The sequence below is a fragment of the Excalfactoria chinensis genome, chromosome 3, assembly GCF_039878825.1.
Source record: "Excalfactoria chinensis isolate bCotChi1 chromosome 3, bCotChi1.hap2, whole genome shotgun sequence".
Classification (NCBI taxonomy): Eukaryota; Metazoa; Chordata; class Aves; order Galliformes; family Phasianidae; genus Excalfactoria; species Excalfactoria chinensis.
The window spans coordinates 40,480,906-40,496,542 of NC_092827.1; the positions used below are offsets into that span (position 1 = coordinate 40,480,906).

General features: G+C 41.1%; 1 protein-coding gene across 2 annotated transcripts in view; it reads right to left on the reverse strand.

The window, feature by feature from the left end:
* ATG5 (autophagy related 5) overlaps nucleotides 1-6,802 on the reverse strand; it is a 69,799-nt gene extending 62,997 nt beyond the window's left edge. The window contains exons 1-3 of one of the 2 annotated variants that reach the window (XM_072331748.1): nucleotides 6,686-6,802; nucleotides 5,882-6,042; nucleotides 108-235 (exon numbers count right to left, since the gene is read on the reverse strand). In XM_072331748.1, the coding sequence (XP_072187849.1) occupies nucleotides 108-235; nucleotides 5,882-5,989 (236 nt within the window). In that variant the 5' untranslated portion in view covers nucleotides 5,990-6,042; nucleotides 6,686-6,802. Of the gene's footprint in view, nucleotides 1-107; nucleotides 236-5,881; nucleotides 6,043-6,668 lie in introns of both variants that reach the window. The other variant, XM_072331747.1, reaches the window with a different exon arrangement.
* Between the last annotated feature and the right edge of the window lie 8,835 nt (nucleotides 6,803-15,637).

Below are 15,637 nucleotides of genomic sequence, written 5' to 3' on the forward strand. Positions count from 1 at the left end.
GCCTTCTCTGAAGCCCAATGAAGTCGTTAGGTCAGGAAAAGTACTGACACTGTGCTAAACTCAAAAAGCCTCCATACAATAACGTAAAGGCACAAACTTAAACTCACCATTTCAGTGGCGTACCTTCATATTCAAACCATATCTCATTAACTTCCTCTTGTCTCATAACTTTCTGGAAGTGTTTCTTCACTTTGTCCGTTACTAGTGTCAAGTAGCTTATTCTTGGCAAAAGCAACTGAAAGAAAAAAAACAAACAAATACACCCTTTGAGTATACATAAAGACAACTAAATAAATCACAGGCTTTAAATTATTTCCATAACCACAATTCAGCATTATTGCTTCTCAGGAAAAAACAAGAACAAAAAACAGTGATTTCTATTTGACAGTTTTCTTATTAATGGTTAATGAAAAGCAACAAAACTATGCACTTAAAAGTTACGTAATAGCAGTATCCAGTAGTCTAACAACAACAACAAAAAAGTCAAAACAAGTGCTTAATTCTTTTCATGTAGTGTGAAAGCAGAGGACTAGAATCTGATTTCCTTTTCCCTATTCCAGTAGGTCAAAGAACAAAGGTCACTTTTTCATACGAACAGATAAATACAAGCTCAAATTTCATACCTAATGGAACAAGTGTGTACCAGCCAATATTCTAAAACTGAAAACAAACAAGCAAACAAAAAAAAACACCAAACACCAAACCATCACTGAAATCAGTTGCCGTTTGGTTTGCAAGTGCATTTTGTATTTCCAATAGGTGGCAATTTCTGTTTTCTTTGCTCTTGATTTGCCATTCAACGTGTTAGCTAAGGCTATTCATAATTCTAGTACTTAACCTGACCAGCTGCTAAACTCAAGAAGAACCACTCACGTTAGAAGGGACCTTAGAGCCCACACAGTTCCAACCACGTGCCACAGGCAGGGCTGCCACCCCCCAGCTCAGCTGCCCAGGGCCCCATCCAACCTGGCCTTGAGCGCTTCTCCAAGGATGGGGCACCACAGCTTCCCTGTGCAACTGTGCCAGCACCTCACCACTCTCTGCATATAAGATTTCTTTTTTATATCTAATTTATATCTACTGTCTTTTAGGAGAACTGGCAATAGTTTCAAACTACCAAGAAATGCATCAGTATTTTATCATTTGAAATAAAAAGCCATCTTACAGCTTTCTGGTGTATTATTTTTTTCCTCTCCGCTGTAATGTTACATACTACCCAAAACAGAACACAGCGTACATGTTTTTTTGTTTTGTTTTTTTAATCTGCACCCCCAATCGCATTCCCCCCTTAAAAATACAGTACTCTGTTTAATAATAAAGGTCAAAGAGATTGCATCAATCAGTAAATGGACAACTGCACTGGACACTTACAGTCTGTAAGCATTTCAGTATCTAATGAGAAAAGATTAACCTCCTTGTAAAAGAAGATTTAGCTTTGCTTCAGACATTTAAAGTGAATTGTATGCATCCTGTACAGTTATTTTTATTTCCCAATTAAAAATAAAACAGACTAAGGAATAATAATAATAAAAATATATTCTGTTTTACATATTTATGGAAAAATAAACATTTGGTTTTCTATCACTATTCATTACTACTGATGCTTCTTAAGAGTATTTAATGGTTGGACTGGATGATCTTTTAGGTCTCTTCCAACCATGGTGATTCTTTCATTCTATTATGATTTTCAAGGCCAGGCTGGATGCGGCTCTGAGCAACCTGGTCTGGTGGCTGGCAACCCTGCACATAGCAGGGGGTTGAAACTCAATCATCATTGTGATCCTTTTCAACCTAGGCTATTCTATGAGTCTGTACTATTACCAAGGTATTTTGGCCTCAATATCAGAAATCATTTTAAGTATCAGATTCAGAAATGAAAAGTACAGACAGTAAATCAAGAGTAACTTCTTATGAAAGAGAATGGATTTGTTGGTCATTTATTTCTGCACTGTTACTAATTTGCATACTTAAATTTTAAGCTTACATAAAACCGTGAAAGATGAAGACTCATCACCATCATAACCAAGTCAGTTAGCACTTGTGGGTTTTGTTTACGTATCATTTTCTTTGTCAATCTGTTTCTCTTACTGTCATCATTAGATTGTTTGTTATTTTAAAAAGGAGCCTAACTGTACAACATGATTGAACACAGCTTTCAGTTTCAGAAGGTGAACTATCATAGCAAATACAGCAAGGTCAGTCACATGAATGAGAACTGTTTGGTACCTTGAAGACCTGAATTACGATATAACCAGTGATTGCTCCCAAGACAAAGGCAATCCTAATGAAAACCAAATATTTTTGGTGCCAAAACCATATTATATTTTTGGTGCCAAAACCATATTATTTCTGAGAGATCTTCGGAGTTAAATAAATGCTGATATATTCCGATGAAAACCACTTGGATTGCTATAAAAGTCGATTTTCAGCATGCTGCATGTGGCACAACCACGCAGGAAAGAAATTTACACCTCCATTATTAAAGCATTAACAATGGGGTCTTACAAGGGTAGAGTAAAGGGAGACCACCATCCCCCTCACCCTGCTTTGTCCTGCTGGCCATCCAGCAAGTCAATAGTCATGCCCAGTAGAATCATTCAGTCCCTTTTTAAATAAAAATAAATCAATTAGTAGCCCTTGATTAAAACTGAGGCCCAGCAATAATCAACTGCCTTTGACCCTGTCTTTGAAAGGGACTGTGAATAAGATGCGCACAATTTGTATGACTCTCAAGTTAAATCAAAATAACACAAAACTGTTGAGGGGAATAAAAAAAAAAAGCCAAACTGAAATAAGATCAGGGGTTCTCATTAAATTAAGAAAAACAGAACTTCAAAACTGTTATAAGGTAAAACAAATCCTCATAGTTTAGTACATGCTATCTACCAAATCACACAAACTGCAACACCTTCCTTTTGCACATCACGTACTGCTACAGCATTTAAAAACCTCTACAGAAGGCATTCCTGGTTAAATAAAATGCAACAATTCCTAATGCTTAAGTAAACGCCTGCAATATATTCTTCACATAGAAATAATGCCTGGGCTTTGCTGCATTAAAAAAGAAAAAGCAAAAAACAAACAACAACCAAAACACAACCCCACCACACCATTCTGCAGCATGCAAAACATTGCAAAATACAAACATTCTAGATTTAACAGGAAGTGGACTGGTTTGATCACCAATGCATCCAGGATAAAGAAGTAAAGCCACTCTGGGTTAGGTTGCTATACACTGCTTCCTATTGTAGACATTTTAGTAGAACAACCCTTTTCACACTTGCTAAGCACTAAGAGTGATCCAGCAGAAGTTAGTCCCTTGTGCTGAGTACCATGCTATGACTGCCTTCTCTTATAATTTTGTTCTTCACACCCAGTGAATCTCAGCCAATGAGTATTCTGCTTCCAGTATGCAGTACGTGCTGCTTCTGACTCTTCATTGCACCATAAACTATTTGTTCAATCAAAAGCATAGCTATTTTGAGGACTGAGGATAAAAGCAGATCATTCACCAATAAAAGCAGTTCAACCTAGATGTTCTTAACTTCACTTCCACTCCAAGCGGAAACATCCATTTTAAAGCAATTTGACATATCTGTTTGCAATGCAACTCTGCAGAGACCTGCCTGGTAGAAATAGTACAGTGTCTTACTTGAGCAGATGGATCTCGATGTCACTACTTTCCAAAACGACGGACAAGATCATTTTAAGTTAGCTCTGCTGTTCCTATACAATGCCACATTGTGTTATATGCACATATCACCCCTGTGCTGTGCTAACATATCTAGCAGACGTGTCTAAATATGGTACCAACTATGGCATTCAAGCTGAAATGAATTGCAGAGATTCTAGGTTATTTTACTAACCCCTCAAGTCTTCAGATCTTTGTCTATCCATCTTCGTAAGGCAAGTTCATCAGAGCAGAAGCTGTTTTCCCCTTAACATGACACCAGTATTTCCCTCCCATTTACAGAAAGCAGTGTGGAAGACAGACGCTATATCTACTTTAACAAGCAGTGAGGTGTGAAAAGCAGAAAAACTAGTGTTAAATACAGTGAATGTTTGCCAAATATGCTTGGAGAGGGTTATTTCAATTCAGCTTCATTTTTATCCCATAAACCGAATATCGATTAGCAGCTAATGCAGACTGATCTCAGGCCCAAAGTACATCTTCAGCTTTGTGTGAAAAAGGCTCAGCCTGGGGGCTCTGAAATCATTCTGTGCTAGAATGCTGGGCACTGTAAGTTGGGGGGTGGGGGGGAAGGGAAGGGAAGGGAAGGGAAGGGAAGGGAAGGGAAGGGAAGGGAAGGGAAGGGAAGGGAAGGGAAGGGAAGGGAAGGGAAGGGAAGGGAAGGGAAGGGAAGGGAAGGGAAGGGAAGGGAAGGGAAGGGAAGGCCTTCTTCAGAAACACACTCTAGACTGGACCCAACATATTAACGCAGAAGCACACTGAAACCATGAGAACTCAACCATGATGTAAAAATCTTAAAATGGATTCTTGGTTCCTTCAAGAACCAAAACGATATAATCAGCTCCAACGTGATCTGCAAAAGGGGGAACCTAAAATCTGAGAATTATAATCTATTAATAACTAGATTTTGCAGAATGGAGACTTCAGTCTTGAAATTTTCTGCACATGCTTCAAGTAGAGCAAATAAGAGACACTGCCATCCTTATAGGATGGCATAGGAAGTCAACTTCCCATAGGAAGTTGAGTATGCATAAGTTAACATGGCTTTAGGGTTTTCACATTTAAATTAAACTGATTAAGTCTGCACGTCTCTACACTAAAACTTGCGTACACTGTATAAGAGTTACATTAGAAGTACATGTATATTTCAAAGAGTTTTAAGTCAGACTGATAAATAGTTCAGATGCATATGGCAGATGACTGAGAAGTAAAAGCACTCCTATATCACCAGTGGTGAAACTAAGGCATAGAGAGCTGAGCACTATCATTGTTGAATGAATCACGTTAATGATTTATTAGGTTTCAAAAAACACATTAAGCACACGTGTAAATGAGTAACTGACAAAACAGAAATAGTAGAAATTGAATACTACTTTATCCAGTAGTATTTTCTATAAAGCGTGGAATGAAATAGACAAGACAGAAGGATTTTGGAATCACAAACTCAGTGCAAGATTTTTTCCCTCCCACATATTTGTTACTTTCCAAAACCAAGTTTCACTGAACCAGCTAACTTTCCCTATCAATCAAACGCCTATAAAGAGCAGCAAAGATGAAAGCTACAGAGTACTCTCTAAACCAACAGCCATGTAATTACAGAAAGCACTTCAGCTTACAACTCAAACACATTCACCACGCTTGTCTTTATCATCAACTACCAGTCCAGTTCTGATACAACATCACCGGTCCTTTTCCTACTAGATCTCTCAAAGCTAATGGCACTTAAAGAAAACACACAGAAGTTAGCCATAAAACTGCAGTCAGTGTTCCTTATGAACTGCCGTTATGTGACTAATTCTTGTGTTTAAGATAGCTTCAGTTAGAGCTTTGTGCCATCTGTGCAGTAAGCAACATACAAGTTCTCTCCCCTCTTCTGAAGAATATTCAAGAACATGCGCTCACAGTGAGTTTGTATGTATAACCTCTGTCTTCCATTTCATAGTTTGCTGAACTTTCTCATTCATTTCTCAAGATCTTAATTACCTGTTAACTCAATCTCATTGGTAAAACAAATCTAAGTTTTTCAACTTCCTCAGAAGAGAGATGCCTTGCTCAGCGTGGTCATAAGGTACTCCCAGAAAGCTCCAAGAACACAAAGAGAAAAGCTTTTTCTATACATCTGACAGCATGTGTAATGAACCTAAATGAAGCAAACAGAACCGTGGGATCAGACTGTCCATGAATACTCACATAATAAGGTTCAGCTTCCCTCTCGGTTATCTCATCCTGATACAGAGTGAAGCAGGTTGGTATGCGTCCAAACCACACGTCTCGAAGCACATCTTTGTCATCTGTCATTCTTCCAATGGGTGGTGAAGCACATGTAGATCAGTTTGTTTCTTCAGCTGGAACTGAAACCCCATGTCCCCCAAAAGAAACAAGTCACAACTGCTGCTGAACAAGGTTTTCCCACAACCATACATCAACAATCAACAGTAACAGTGCTTCACACTGAATGCACAAAGAATACCCCAAGCTGAAAGAGACCCACAAGGCTCACCACTCAGCTCCTGGCTCCACACAGCACCACCCAAAATCCAAACCTTCCCCCTGACAGCTCCCTCCCAATGCTTCCAGAGCTCTGGCAGCTCGGTGCCATACCCACTGCCCTAAGGAGCCAAGGTACCCTGTGTGTTAAGCCACAGAGGCCTTCAACTCTCGACTTCCCCAACTACAGAGCGTGCAAAGCTCTGCACGCCGCTCCCCAGCCCGCCCTAGCGCAGGCCCGATGCCGTAACCCCGCAGCACCCGCCGGGCCGCCCGCAGCTCCGCACACCGCGGGGCCGAGCAGCCCGGCGGGGTCTCGCAGCGGGACACCGGGGTGAATCAGCAGCCCCGGGGCGCACACAGGAGCACACGGAGCACACCACAGCAGCGGCCCCAGCGCGCTCTTCCCGAGCAACAACGCGACCGGGCAGCAGCAGCGCCCCGTGCCTGTAAAGCGAGGCCCCTCGAGGCGGCCAAGCGCTGCCGTTACCTGCGGGCAGCCCTCACCAGCTCTCCGCGCTCAGGGTGCGGCGACAGGCAGGAATTGAGCGCGGCCCCGCCCCCACCTTGCCGCGCATGCGCCGCCCCCCGCGCAACTTCAGCTCGGGAATCGCTTCCGCCCGGCTCTGGGCGGAACTTCGGGGGTGGTGCTGGAGGCGGCCGGCGGAAATGACGTCAAGAAGCGCGCGGGGAGTTTGAGGCGTGCGGGCGGGAAGGAGGGTGTGAGTCGGCAGTTGTTGTGTGCGGGGCTGCAGCCGCATGATGGCGCTGTCAGAAACCGCCTGAGAGACGAAGCGCTGCAGCTGCTGCCGCCTTTATACGGGCTTTACCCAAGGGCTGGCATCAGCCCTGCTAAATAACCCGCTTCGGCTGAACCTCTTGTCCGTTAAAAAGCGCCACTGAGGTACGATATTTATTTTTACAGCTTAATATCCTTATGGATGAGCTGGATGAGGGGATTGAGTGTATCCGCAGTTTACACCAAGGCAGGAAGAAGTGTCCATCTGCCTGAAGGCCCTACAGAGGGATCTGGACAGACTGGGTTACTGGGCTGAAGCCAATTGTATGAGCTTCAACAGGACCAAGTGCCAGGTCCCGCACTTTGGTCACAACTGCCTTGGGGCAGAGTGGCTGGAAAGCTGCACAGAGGGAATGAATCTCAGGATGTTAGTTGACAGCCAGCTGAGCGTGAGCCAGCAGCCTGCCCAGGTGAACAAGGAGGCCAATGGCATCCTGCCTTGTGTCAGAAATCATACAGTCAGAAGGGCAGGGAGATGCTGTACTCAGCACTAGTGGGCCACACCTTGAGTACTGTGTTCAGTTTTGGAACCCTCACTACAGGAAAGACATTGAGGCATGTCCAAGAGAAGAGCAGCAAAGCTGTGAAAGGTCTGGAGCACAGGTCTTATGGGGAGCGACTGAGGAGGCTGGGATTGTTCAGTCTGGAGAAGAGGAGGCTCAGGGGAGACCTTAGAGCTCTCTACAACACTGTGAAAGGAGGTTGGGGTGAGGTGGGGGTCAGCCTGTTCTGCTGCATAGCTAGCAACAAGGCAAGAGGGAACAGCCTTAAGTTGCATCAAGAGAGGTTCAGGAGATTAGGAAAAATTTCTTCTCCAGAACATGGTGAGGCATTAGTGCAGGCTGCACAGGGAGCTGATGGAGTCACCATCCCTGGAGGTATTCAAGAAAGGAGTGGATGTGGCACTGAGGGACATGGTTAGTGGGCATGGTGGGGATGGGTTGTCAGTTGGATTATATGATCTAAGTGGTCTAATAGGTCTATGATTTTTCTGGATGCATATTTACTGATTCACGTGATCTGAGGAATTTTAATACCTTTTCCAGTAATCTGAAAGATTAGAGAAACCGAAAGGAAGGGTTTCATTTGTACCAGTTAAAAAGAGCTCATCGTGATAATCTGTTTTTGATTAAACAAAAATGTTCTGAGCATGAGTTAGAAATTATCAGAGGGAAAAAAAAAGAAAGCAATGTTTTTGTCAACACCCTATAAGCAAAAAGTTTAGCCAGGGTACTTCTGCAACCTGAGATGTACCCAGTGAAAACTGCCCAACCTGTTTCCCAAGGATTCTTGTGAGTTCCAAGTCCAGGACATATTGATTCAAAACCAGGGGAACTCAAGATTAGCTGAAATAACTAAAATAAAGTTACCAGAAAACTGAAGTAATTTTGCACTTGGCACGGTCCACCTCAAAGTATAGGGAAGGATGGAACACAGTACGTGCCAGGCTGCAAGGGCTTTATGTTCCCAAGTGGCACAGCACAGCTGCCTGGCAGCAGAAGCAAGGGAGTCTTCTGACATTCCCTTATGGTCCTAAATACAAGCAAGTTACACATGCTCTGGGCATGGCCTTTGGGCAGTACCTCTGCAAGACACGCTGGCACCAAGCAGACGAAAGGGCAGGACTTCCTCTGGAAGCATTATCCATGCACTCAGAACAGCATAACCAACATGGACGGTGTGGAAACCACTGTCTTGTGGACCTGCAGGAACTTCTGGATGAGGAAGGTCACTTTTATGGAGATCTCCATTTGGATCTCAAGGTAATAACAATAGTAATTTGTCCTGGTTAAAAGATCAGTGAGAAATCATTGCACACGTGGGTTTCCCTACAAGAAATCAAGGAGAACTGCATGTTTTTTCTTTATCCTTTGCTTTTGTGTGTCTTCAGAGTTCTTCTGTAGAAGGGGACTGTTAAAGATGTTGCCTGATCACTACAACTAATGCCAGCTGATACTTAGATGTAAATGTCCCAAAAGCATCCACTGGCCCAGCTGCTCCCGCTCATTTTTTCACAGGCAGGAAGCCTGCCAGCACTGTTATTAGCAGCGTGTGCACATACCGAACATGTGGCCTGTACTCCCTGCACTTATATCCTGAGACCATACTTAATGTCGACTGCTGCAGCTCTTGAATCATATCATTGGCAGACTGTGCTGTGTAATCAGTATTCTGTTGATTATTTATGGCACTTTCAAAACAAATTGTTTACTTTGCATTATACCCTCATTTTGAATATGAGGAACGTAGGCATGTGACGCACTCCATAGGTTGAACACTGAACACCATTGGAGTGCCCAAGTCTTTTTCTGAATATACATACAAGATACTAAGCGGAGAAAAAACATACAAACAAAAAAACCCAGTAAGTTCTGGAGTGTGATATCATGCTGCTTGGAGAATCTTACTTTGTAAACTTCCTAGCAACCTGCTGATGTAGTTACTAGACACAGATGCAGCAGGATACGTTGTACAGTCTGTGAGATTTTATATAAAGACAATAGTTCCACACACAAACGCTGCTCCACTGCTGGGGAAATGAACCTGGTTGTAGACAAATGCATGAGATGTAGTGTAGCTACTGAATGAATAAAGTAAACCTGAAGCGAATGCCAACTTTGATATATTAACATGACTATAAATAATTAACATTAAAAATAATGGCTGAGATGGCATGTCAAAACAGATGCAATAAAAAAGGCATCACCTCCTTTGTCGTATTATTTTTCAGACTGTCTCATGCTTCACGTTGCATCGTGATTCAGCAGAAGGAACCAGTCTGAATTGGAAAGGGAGAGGTTCCCAGAGCTCCACAAACATACTTCCAATTCCAGAGATCCTCAACCAGTATTCCCCCATTTTAAACTTCATAATCAGACAACACACAGTGAGTCACTGCTTAATGGCAGCTGAACCAAAACACCTGTTAGTGAATACGTATGGAATGTGAAGATGATCGTAAAGAACAAGATTATAATTAAAGATGCATTAATTCTAACAGAAACAAGAGAAATGGAACAGATGCTATACATTTTTGTGGGTAGTTATGTTTTTGTGTAATGATAGTGGAGATGAATATCTGTAAACAGAATTACTATGTAATTTATGTTGGAGAGGTCCTTTAAAGTCCTCTCCTGACCTCCAGACCAACACCCTTTCTCAAAGCAGGGCTAGCTGGCCACGAAGGAAGATCATGCTGGTGAAGATAACATCAGCATTTGGTTACTGCAAAATTACACGGACAAAAGATGAAAAAATATTCCCATGCATATTTTGCTGTAGCTAGAATAACCGCGTTCTTTACTTTGATCACATGGAATAAATTGAACGTGGCTTTTATAGAACTGATCTTTTATGGCACCTACATAAAAGCAGAGTAAGGATTATTCCTATATACAACAAAGATCTCTAGCAGGTTGACCAAAATTTCCTTTTATTTAGGCCTGTGTCATCTCTGTATAAAATCATGACACCATTAAATCGACAGAAAAACTCCCAAAGATAGGTGAATTTTTACTTATTCCAATGATGCTTTTTTAGGAACTAGTCAGCAATCGTTAGTATTTTTTCCCTTTGTTTCTCTAACAGTTTTCACAGCAAGCAAAAAGGGTTTTGCTTTCATCTCCTAGCTATTGCTTTTTGAGTACGCAAATGAAAGCAGATTGTGAGAATAATTAATATACGGTTTTTAACATGCAATGGTGAGTAAGTCAAACAAAACTCATAACGCTACTATTTATATATAATAGCTCATTGTTGCCTAGTCACAGTGAAGAATTAATTTAATTATAGGAGAAGTTGATTCACTCGTCCAAGGCCTTTCTGGAAATATTATGATATTATAAGGCAGAAGTGCCCAGTCTGCTGGCATATAATGTTTTTTCAGATACATTCTGAATTAATATTTTTATGGAAGAAAAAAAATCACTCTTACTTGTATGTATTTCTACTTTCGGGCTCTCTTCACGTATTAGTATTTTCCTTCTATAACAGGTGAAGATATTCTAGATGTTTTTAAATAATTGAACTGTGCAGACAACTGTCCTAGTTTTACTTCACAGTAGTTGTTTTAATTCACCAACTTCCTATTTTAATTCTGTATAAAATCCATAACTCATATTTCAGACTATCAATCAATCCTTTATTGCTAAAACAAGTGACTGGACATTAGAAACTTTTAGGTCTGCTGCTTGTTATTCATCTTGCCCAACATTTCTTGTGGTCACTACTTTGTAGTAGCCCCACTAAGGCATCTTGGTTTAGTAAGGAGTGGGCAAATAAATTTTTCAATGTTTGTACAATCTGTATGGATGGATATTCCTTATTAGCATAGAGCAGATATTAATAGTGCCAATGCCATTTGCTCACTTAGCTATTGTTTTACCCTTCTGCTTGTTGGTTAAGCAGTACCTAATCTGTCAAGGATGTCAAAATTCCTCGTACTCAAAAGGCACCAGAATGACGACTTCTGATGATTTTCATTTTTTTTCTGTTGGGAAAACTGAAACAAAAAAGGACAAGAGGCTTTGTCAGTACTACCTCAGTGTGTAACAATTGGATCCATCAGTGTTTGACACATAAATACAGCCTTTCATGAATCGGGCTCACCACTGCCTCAGTGCTGGATCTCAGCACGTTTAGGAAGTAAAACAAAAATATAAGGAGGATAATGCACTAATCCTGTGTTGTCTGGCTATTTGAACAGTTTTCACATTGCTTCTTTGGGCAGGAAGATGTTTCATCCTTAGTCTGAACTGAAACCTCCCGTTAATATTATTACAGTGTCATCTTCTGAGACAAAGGCAACCTGGTCATAAGTGCAACAAAGACACTGAGCACCCCTGTGTCATTTAGTACTCAAGAATACACAGAACTGGAGCTAACAGTAACTGCTGTTCATCAGCAAGTAACCTTGTATAGCTTGATTGAGATTGCTACAGCTAGTTTATAGTCCTTCCAAAAAGAATTTCATTCCTTTTCTTTGTTACATTGCATAAATTCAAGCATCTGATGATACTTTCATTCAGATATTCACTATAATCTAGTCCACTTGCTAATCTATGAAATGACGTACTATTGCAATAAGGTGTCCAGTATCATATGGGTTCATTAATAACATATTGTGGCATAGGTAGAGTAGGCCAGATATCATGCTGATACTAGTCACCATGGCTTCAGAAAAGTGATTTTCTATTCTCAGTGGATCTAAAGATGTGTGTCTATTATATCTGACCATAATGGCCTAGAATGCTGTTTCTTTCTTAGCTTTCCAAAAACAAGCTCTGCACTTTCAAAGTGAAATACAGGATGTGGCTCTGGGCAGCCCGGTCTGGTGGTTGGCGACCCTGCCCGTGGCACGGGGGTTGAAACTAGGTGATCTTTGAGGTCCTTTTCAACCCAGGCCATTCTATGATTCCGTGATTTCTCCATCCAGACAAAATCGCTCTTATGGTGTGACTGGAAGCCCTTTGGTGGTTTTCAACCAGGAAAAGAATTTGTCTGTGTTTTTGTTTATTTTCCACTGCACGTGTGTGGATTTAATATCAAGTGTGAGTTCTTCTTTCTCTTTGTTGTACTGGCACAACGTTTCTTTAATGAGTTGTTAAATCACTCTGATTTCTCAGAGAAAAATAAAGAAGTAAAAAAGAAAAAAAAAAAAAGAAGTAAGCATATAGTGCTTATAAAGAAGGAGGATGGATGTTACTGGTTTTGGGGGAAAAAATAAAAATCCTGAAGTTTGTCAGATTGCATAGCAGGTGTAATTACCAGTGGCCTCACTGGAAGGAAATAATCACTGCCCTTGACTTACTGGCCGCACCAGAACGTGCTTGGCCTTCACTGCTGCCAGGGTGCCCTTGTGATCCACATTCAGCACCTCAGCACCAAGAACGCTGCAGCCAGTCTCCAGCCAGCCTGTTTGGCTGTGTGGGGTTACTCTGTCCCAGGTGAAGGAATTAGCATCTGCCTCTGTTCAACTCCATGGGATTTTTTGCTAGCTTATTCCTTTCATTTGCTGGGAACCTTAGGAACAACTTCCAGTCCCCCTCTTCATATCAACACCCTCTACCTCACTATCACATCAGTTCATATCATCCAAAAACTCGACAGCTATGCATGCCATCGATTGCTGAGTCAATGATAAAAATATTAAATGATCCTACTGTTGACACTGGAGAAATATTACTGGTAACAAGATTCCAGTTCAAATTCGAGCCATTAAAGGCTTCTCTCTGAGCTCAGCAGTCCAGCAAGCTTTTCACTGATGCAGCACTCTACCCATACAGTTCATATCTCCTCGGTTTGACTCTCACTATACTATGAAAGGCTATGTTGAAAGTCTTGCTCCAGATAAACTGTGCCTGTAATTCTTTCATCCACAGGGACAGCCATTTCGTCATAGAAGGCAATCAGGTCGGTCAAGGATGATTTGACCTTCATGAAAATTTGTTGGCTGATTCCAATCATCCTTCTGTCTTTCATGTGCCTGAAGTAGGGAGTACTTGTTCCAGAACTGATCAGGCTTTAGTACCCTAGGTTTTCCCTCAGCTGTTTAAAATAAGATTCAACATTTGCCTTTTACAGGTAACTTTCTCCAGTAGCTACAGTGTTCCGAAGATGATAAAGAAGAGCCTCACAAAGACCTCTGCTTTCTCGGCTTCAGTGGAAGTATCTCACCTAGTCACCTGTCTGAAATCATGTAAATTTCATTGCTGGGGAGACCTCCCTGTGTCCCTTTTACCACTGCTCCTAGTGCACAGCAGTCAGCTGTAATCTCCTCAAGGTCTCTTTTGGTGGCAATGTTTGTGCCCAGATGGGTGAACAACAGTAGATATTAATCCAAAGATTATATCCAAATGTATTGATCCAAAGACTTCATCAGTCTTTCTCTAGTGTCCCATATCTGACAGCCCAAGGAAGCAGTCAGCCTCCTGAAACAGCAGGTGTGATCTGCAAGGGGGTGCTAAGGCCCCTAAAGAGAGTTGTGGCCACTGTTACCCATCACTTCACCCTTATGGTGCTGTTTCAGCCAGTCTGGGGCTTTTATTGGATCCCACTAGCATTTCCCATGAACTTCTTTAATTTTAGCTATCTCTCATAACTTCCTGCCCCATATACATTTTACCGTGTTATATAATACCTAATTAGTATTTTAAATAAGAGCAATATTATTAGAGGTTTTGGGGGAGTTTCACTTTTTGAGTTCTCGGTGATTAATGAGTGATTATTATCACTTTCTAATGGTCTCTAACAGTTCTTTGTTGTTCCAAACTGTAACTATATAGTTTCTTTGATCACCCACTGGGAAGGGCATGGTTATAAATTCTGAATAAATTCCAGCTTACTCATCCCCCTCTGTCCACTTTTTTTTTGTAGACTAGCTAGCAGATACCTCCCTAATTATTGTTTATTGACAGCAGAACTTCCCTGACTTGGATTCTCACCATCTCTGTCTGTGCTTGCTTTAAATATTACATCCTTATTCTAAGGGATCACGACTGATTATCATGGGAAAGGCAAATGTTGATGAACAGTTCTGCCATTTCATCCTTTTGTTCCCCGTGACTCTCAATAGCTGGTTTATTTTATCAGACTATTTCAACACACCTTCTTTTTTGTAACTTTTGATGGTTTTGATAACTTTTAATGGGACAGTGCAAGACTTAGTTCGGCCTCAGAAGGCTACAGGGCTGATGGCTGATTCATTTCACACAGTCTCCATACAAATGAATGGGCTTTCTGACATACAGGGAACAGGAGGAAGTGACTGATGAATGTAACTATGAAGAGAGAGTTTCAATTTCCGACTCATTCTCCTATATTATCTGTGGACATATTGGAACAGTTATGCTTTTAATTACAACTGGTTCTTTTAATATTTAACTGAAGATTCTTTAGCCCCTAATTAGGTTACAGAAGATTAGATAGCTCTTAAATTTCTCACAGAACACTCATATCCCCTAACAATTTCATCAGCTATGCTTACTCTTGTCTTTAGAATTTTGGGTTTTGACCGTAAGTTACTGAAGATAGAGACCTACCTTCCTGCATGCTGGTATATTTCCCAGCTCATCTGTTAGATACCATCAATAATAATGAATAACTGGTAACTATTTGTTTAATGTTACTGCTAAGCAGTAAATTAACAGCTTGCTGGCATTATATTCCCAATGCCTCATTATTATGTTAATTTTGGTATTTTTTAACTGAATTCATTTCTGGTGTTAGCATTATACTTTTAAATGACATGACTACAGGAAAACAGAATGCTGCTTTTCTTTTTTTTAATCATACTCCAGAGGAGCCCAGAGGCCCTGATTCACTGAGTGGCACATCACTGCCAGCCAGTCTGTGGTATCCTACCTTCTTGTGAAGCAGCATCTCCCATCTCTCATTCGGTTTCTAGGACTAAGAAAAATAGAACTTAACATAACACAGAACGTTCTTTTCTATGAATAACATCCACAGCATTTGCTTCAGTCAAGTTACAGTGTTTGTTTACTCATAGCTGTTTTATCTTTCCTTGTTATAGTTTCAGGAAGGAATAGCTGCTTATTGAAAAACCTCAGATATTAAACAAATGCCATAGTGAATCAATGTTGACATTAAAGGGGCTGGTATGAAAAACATAACATACGTGTAGTGTTTTACATATTTTAGTG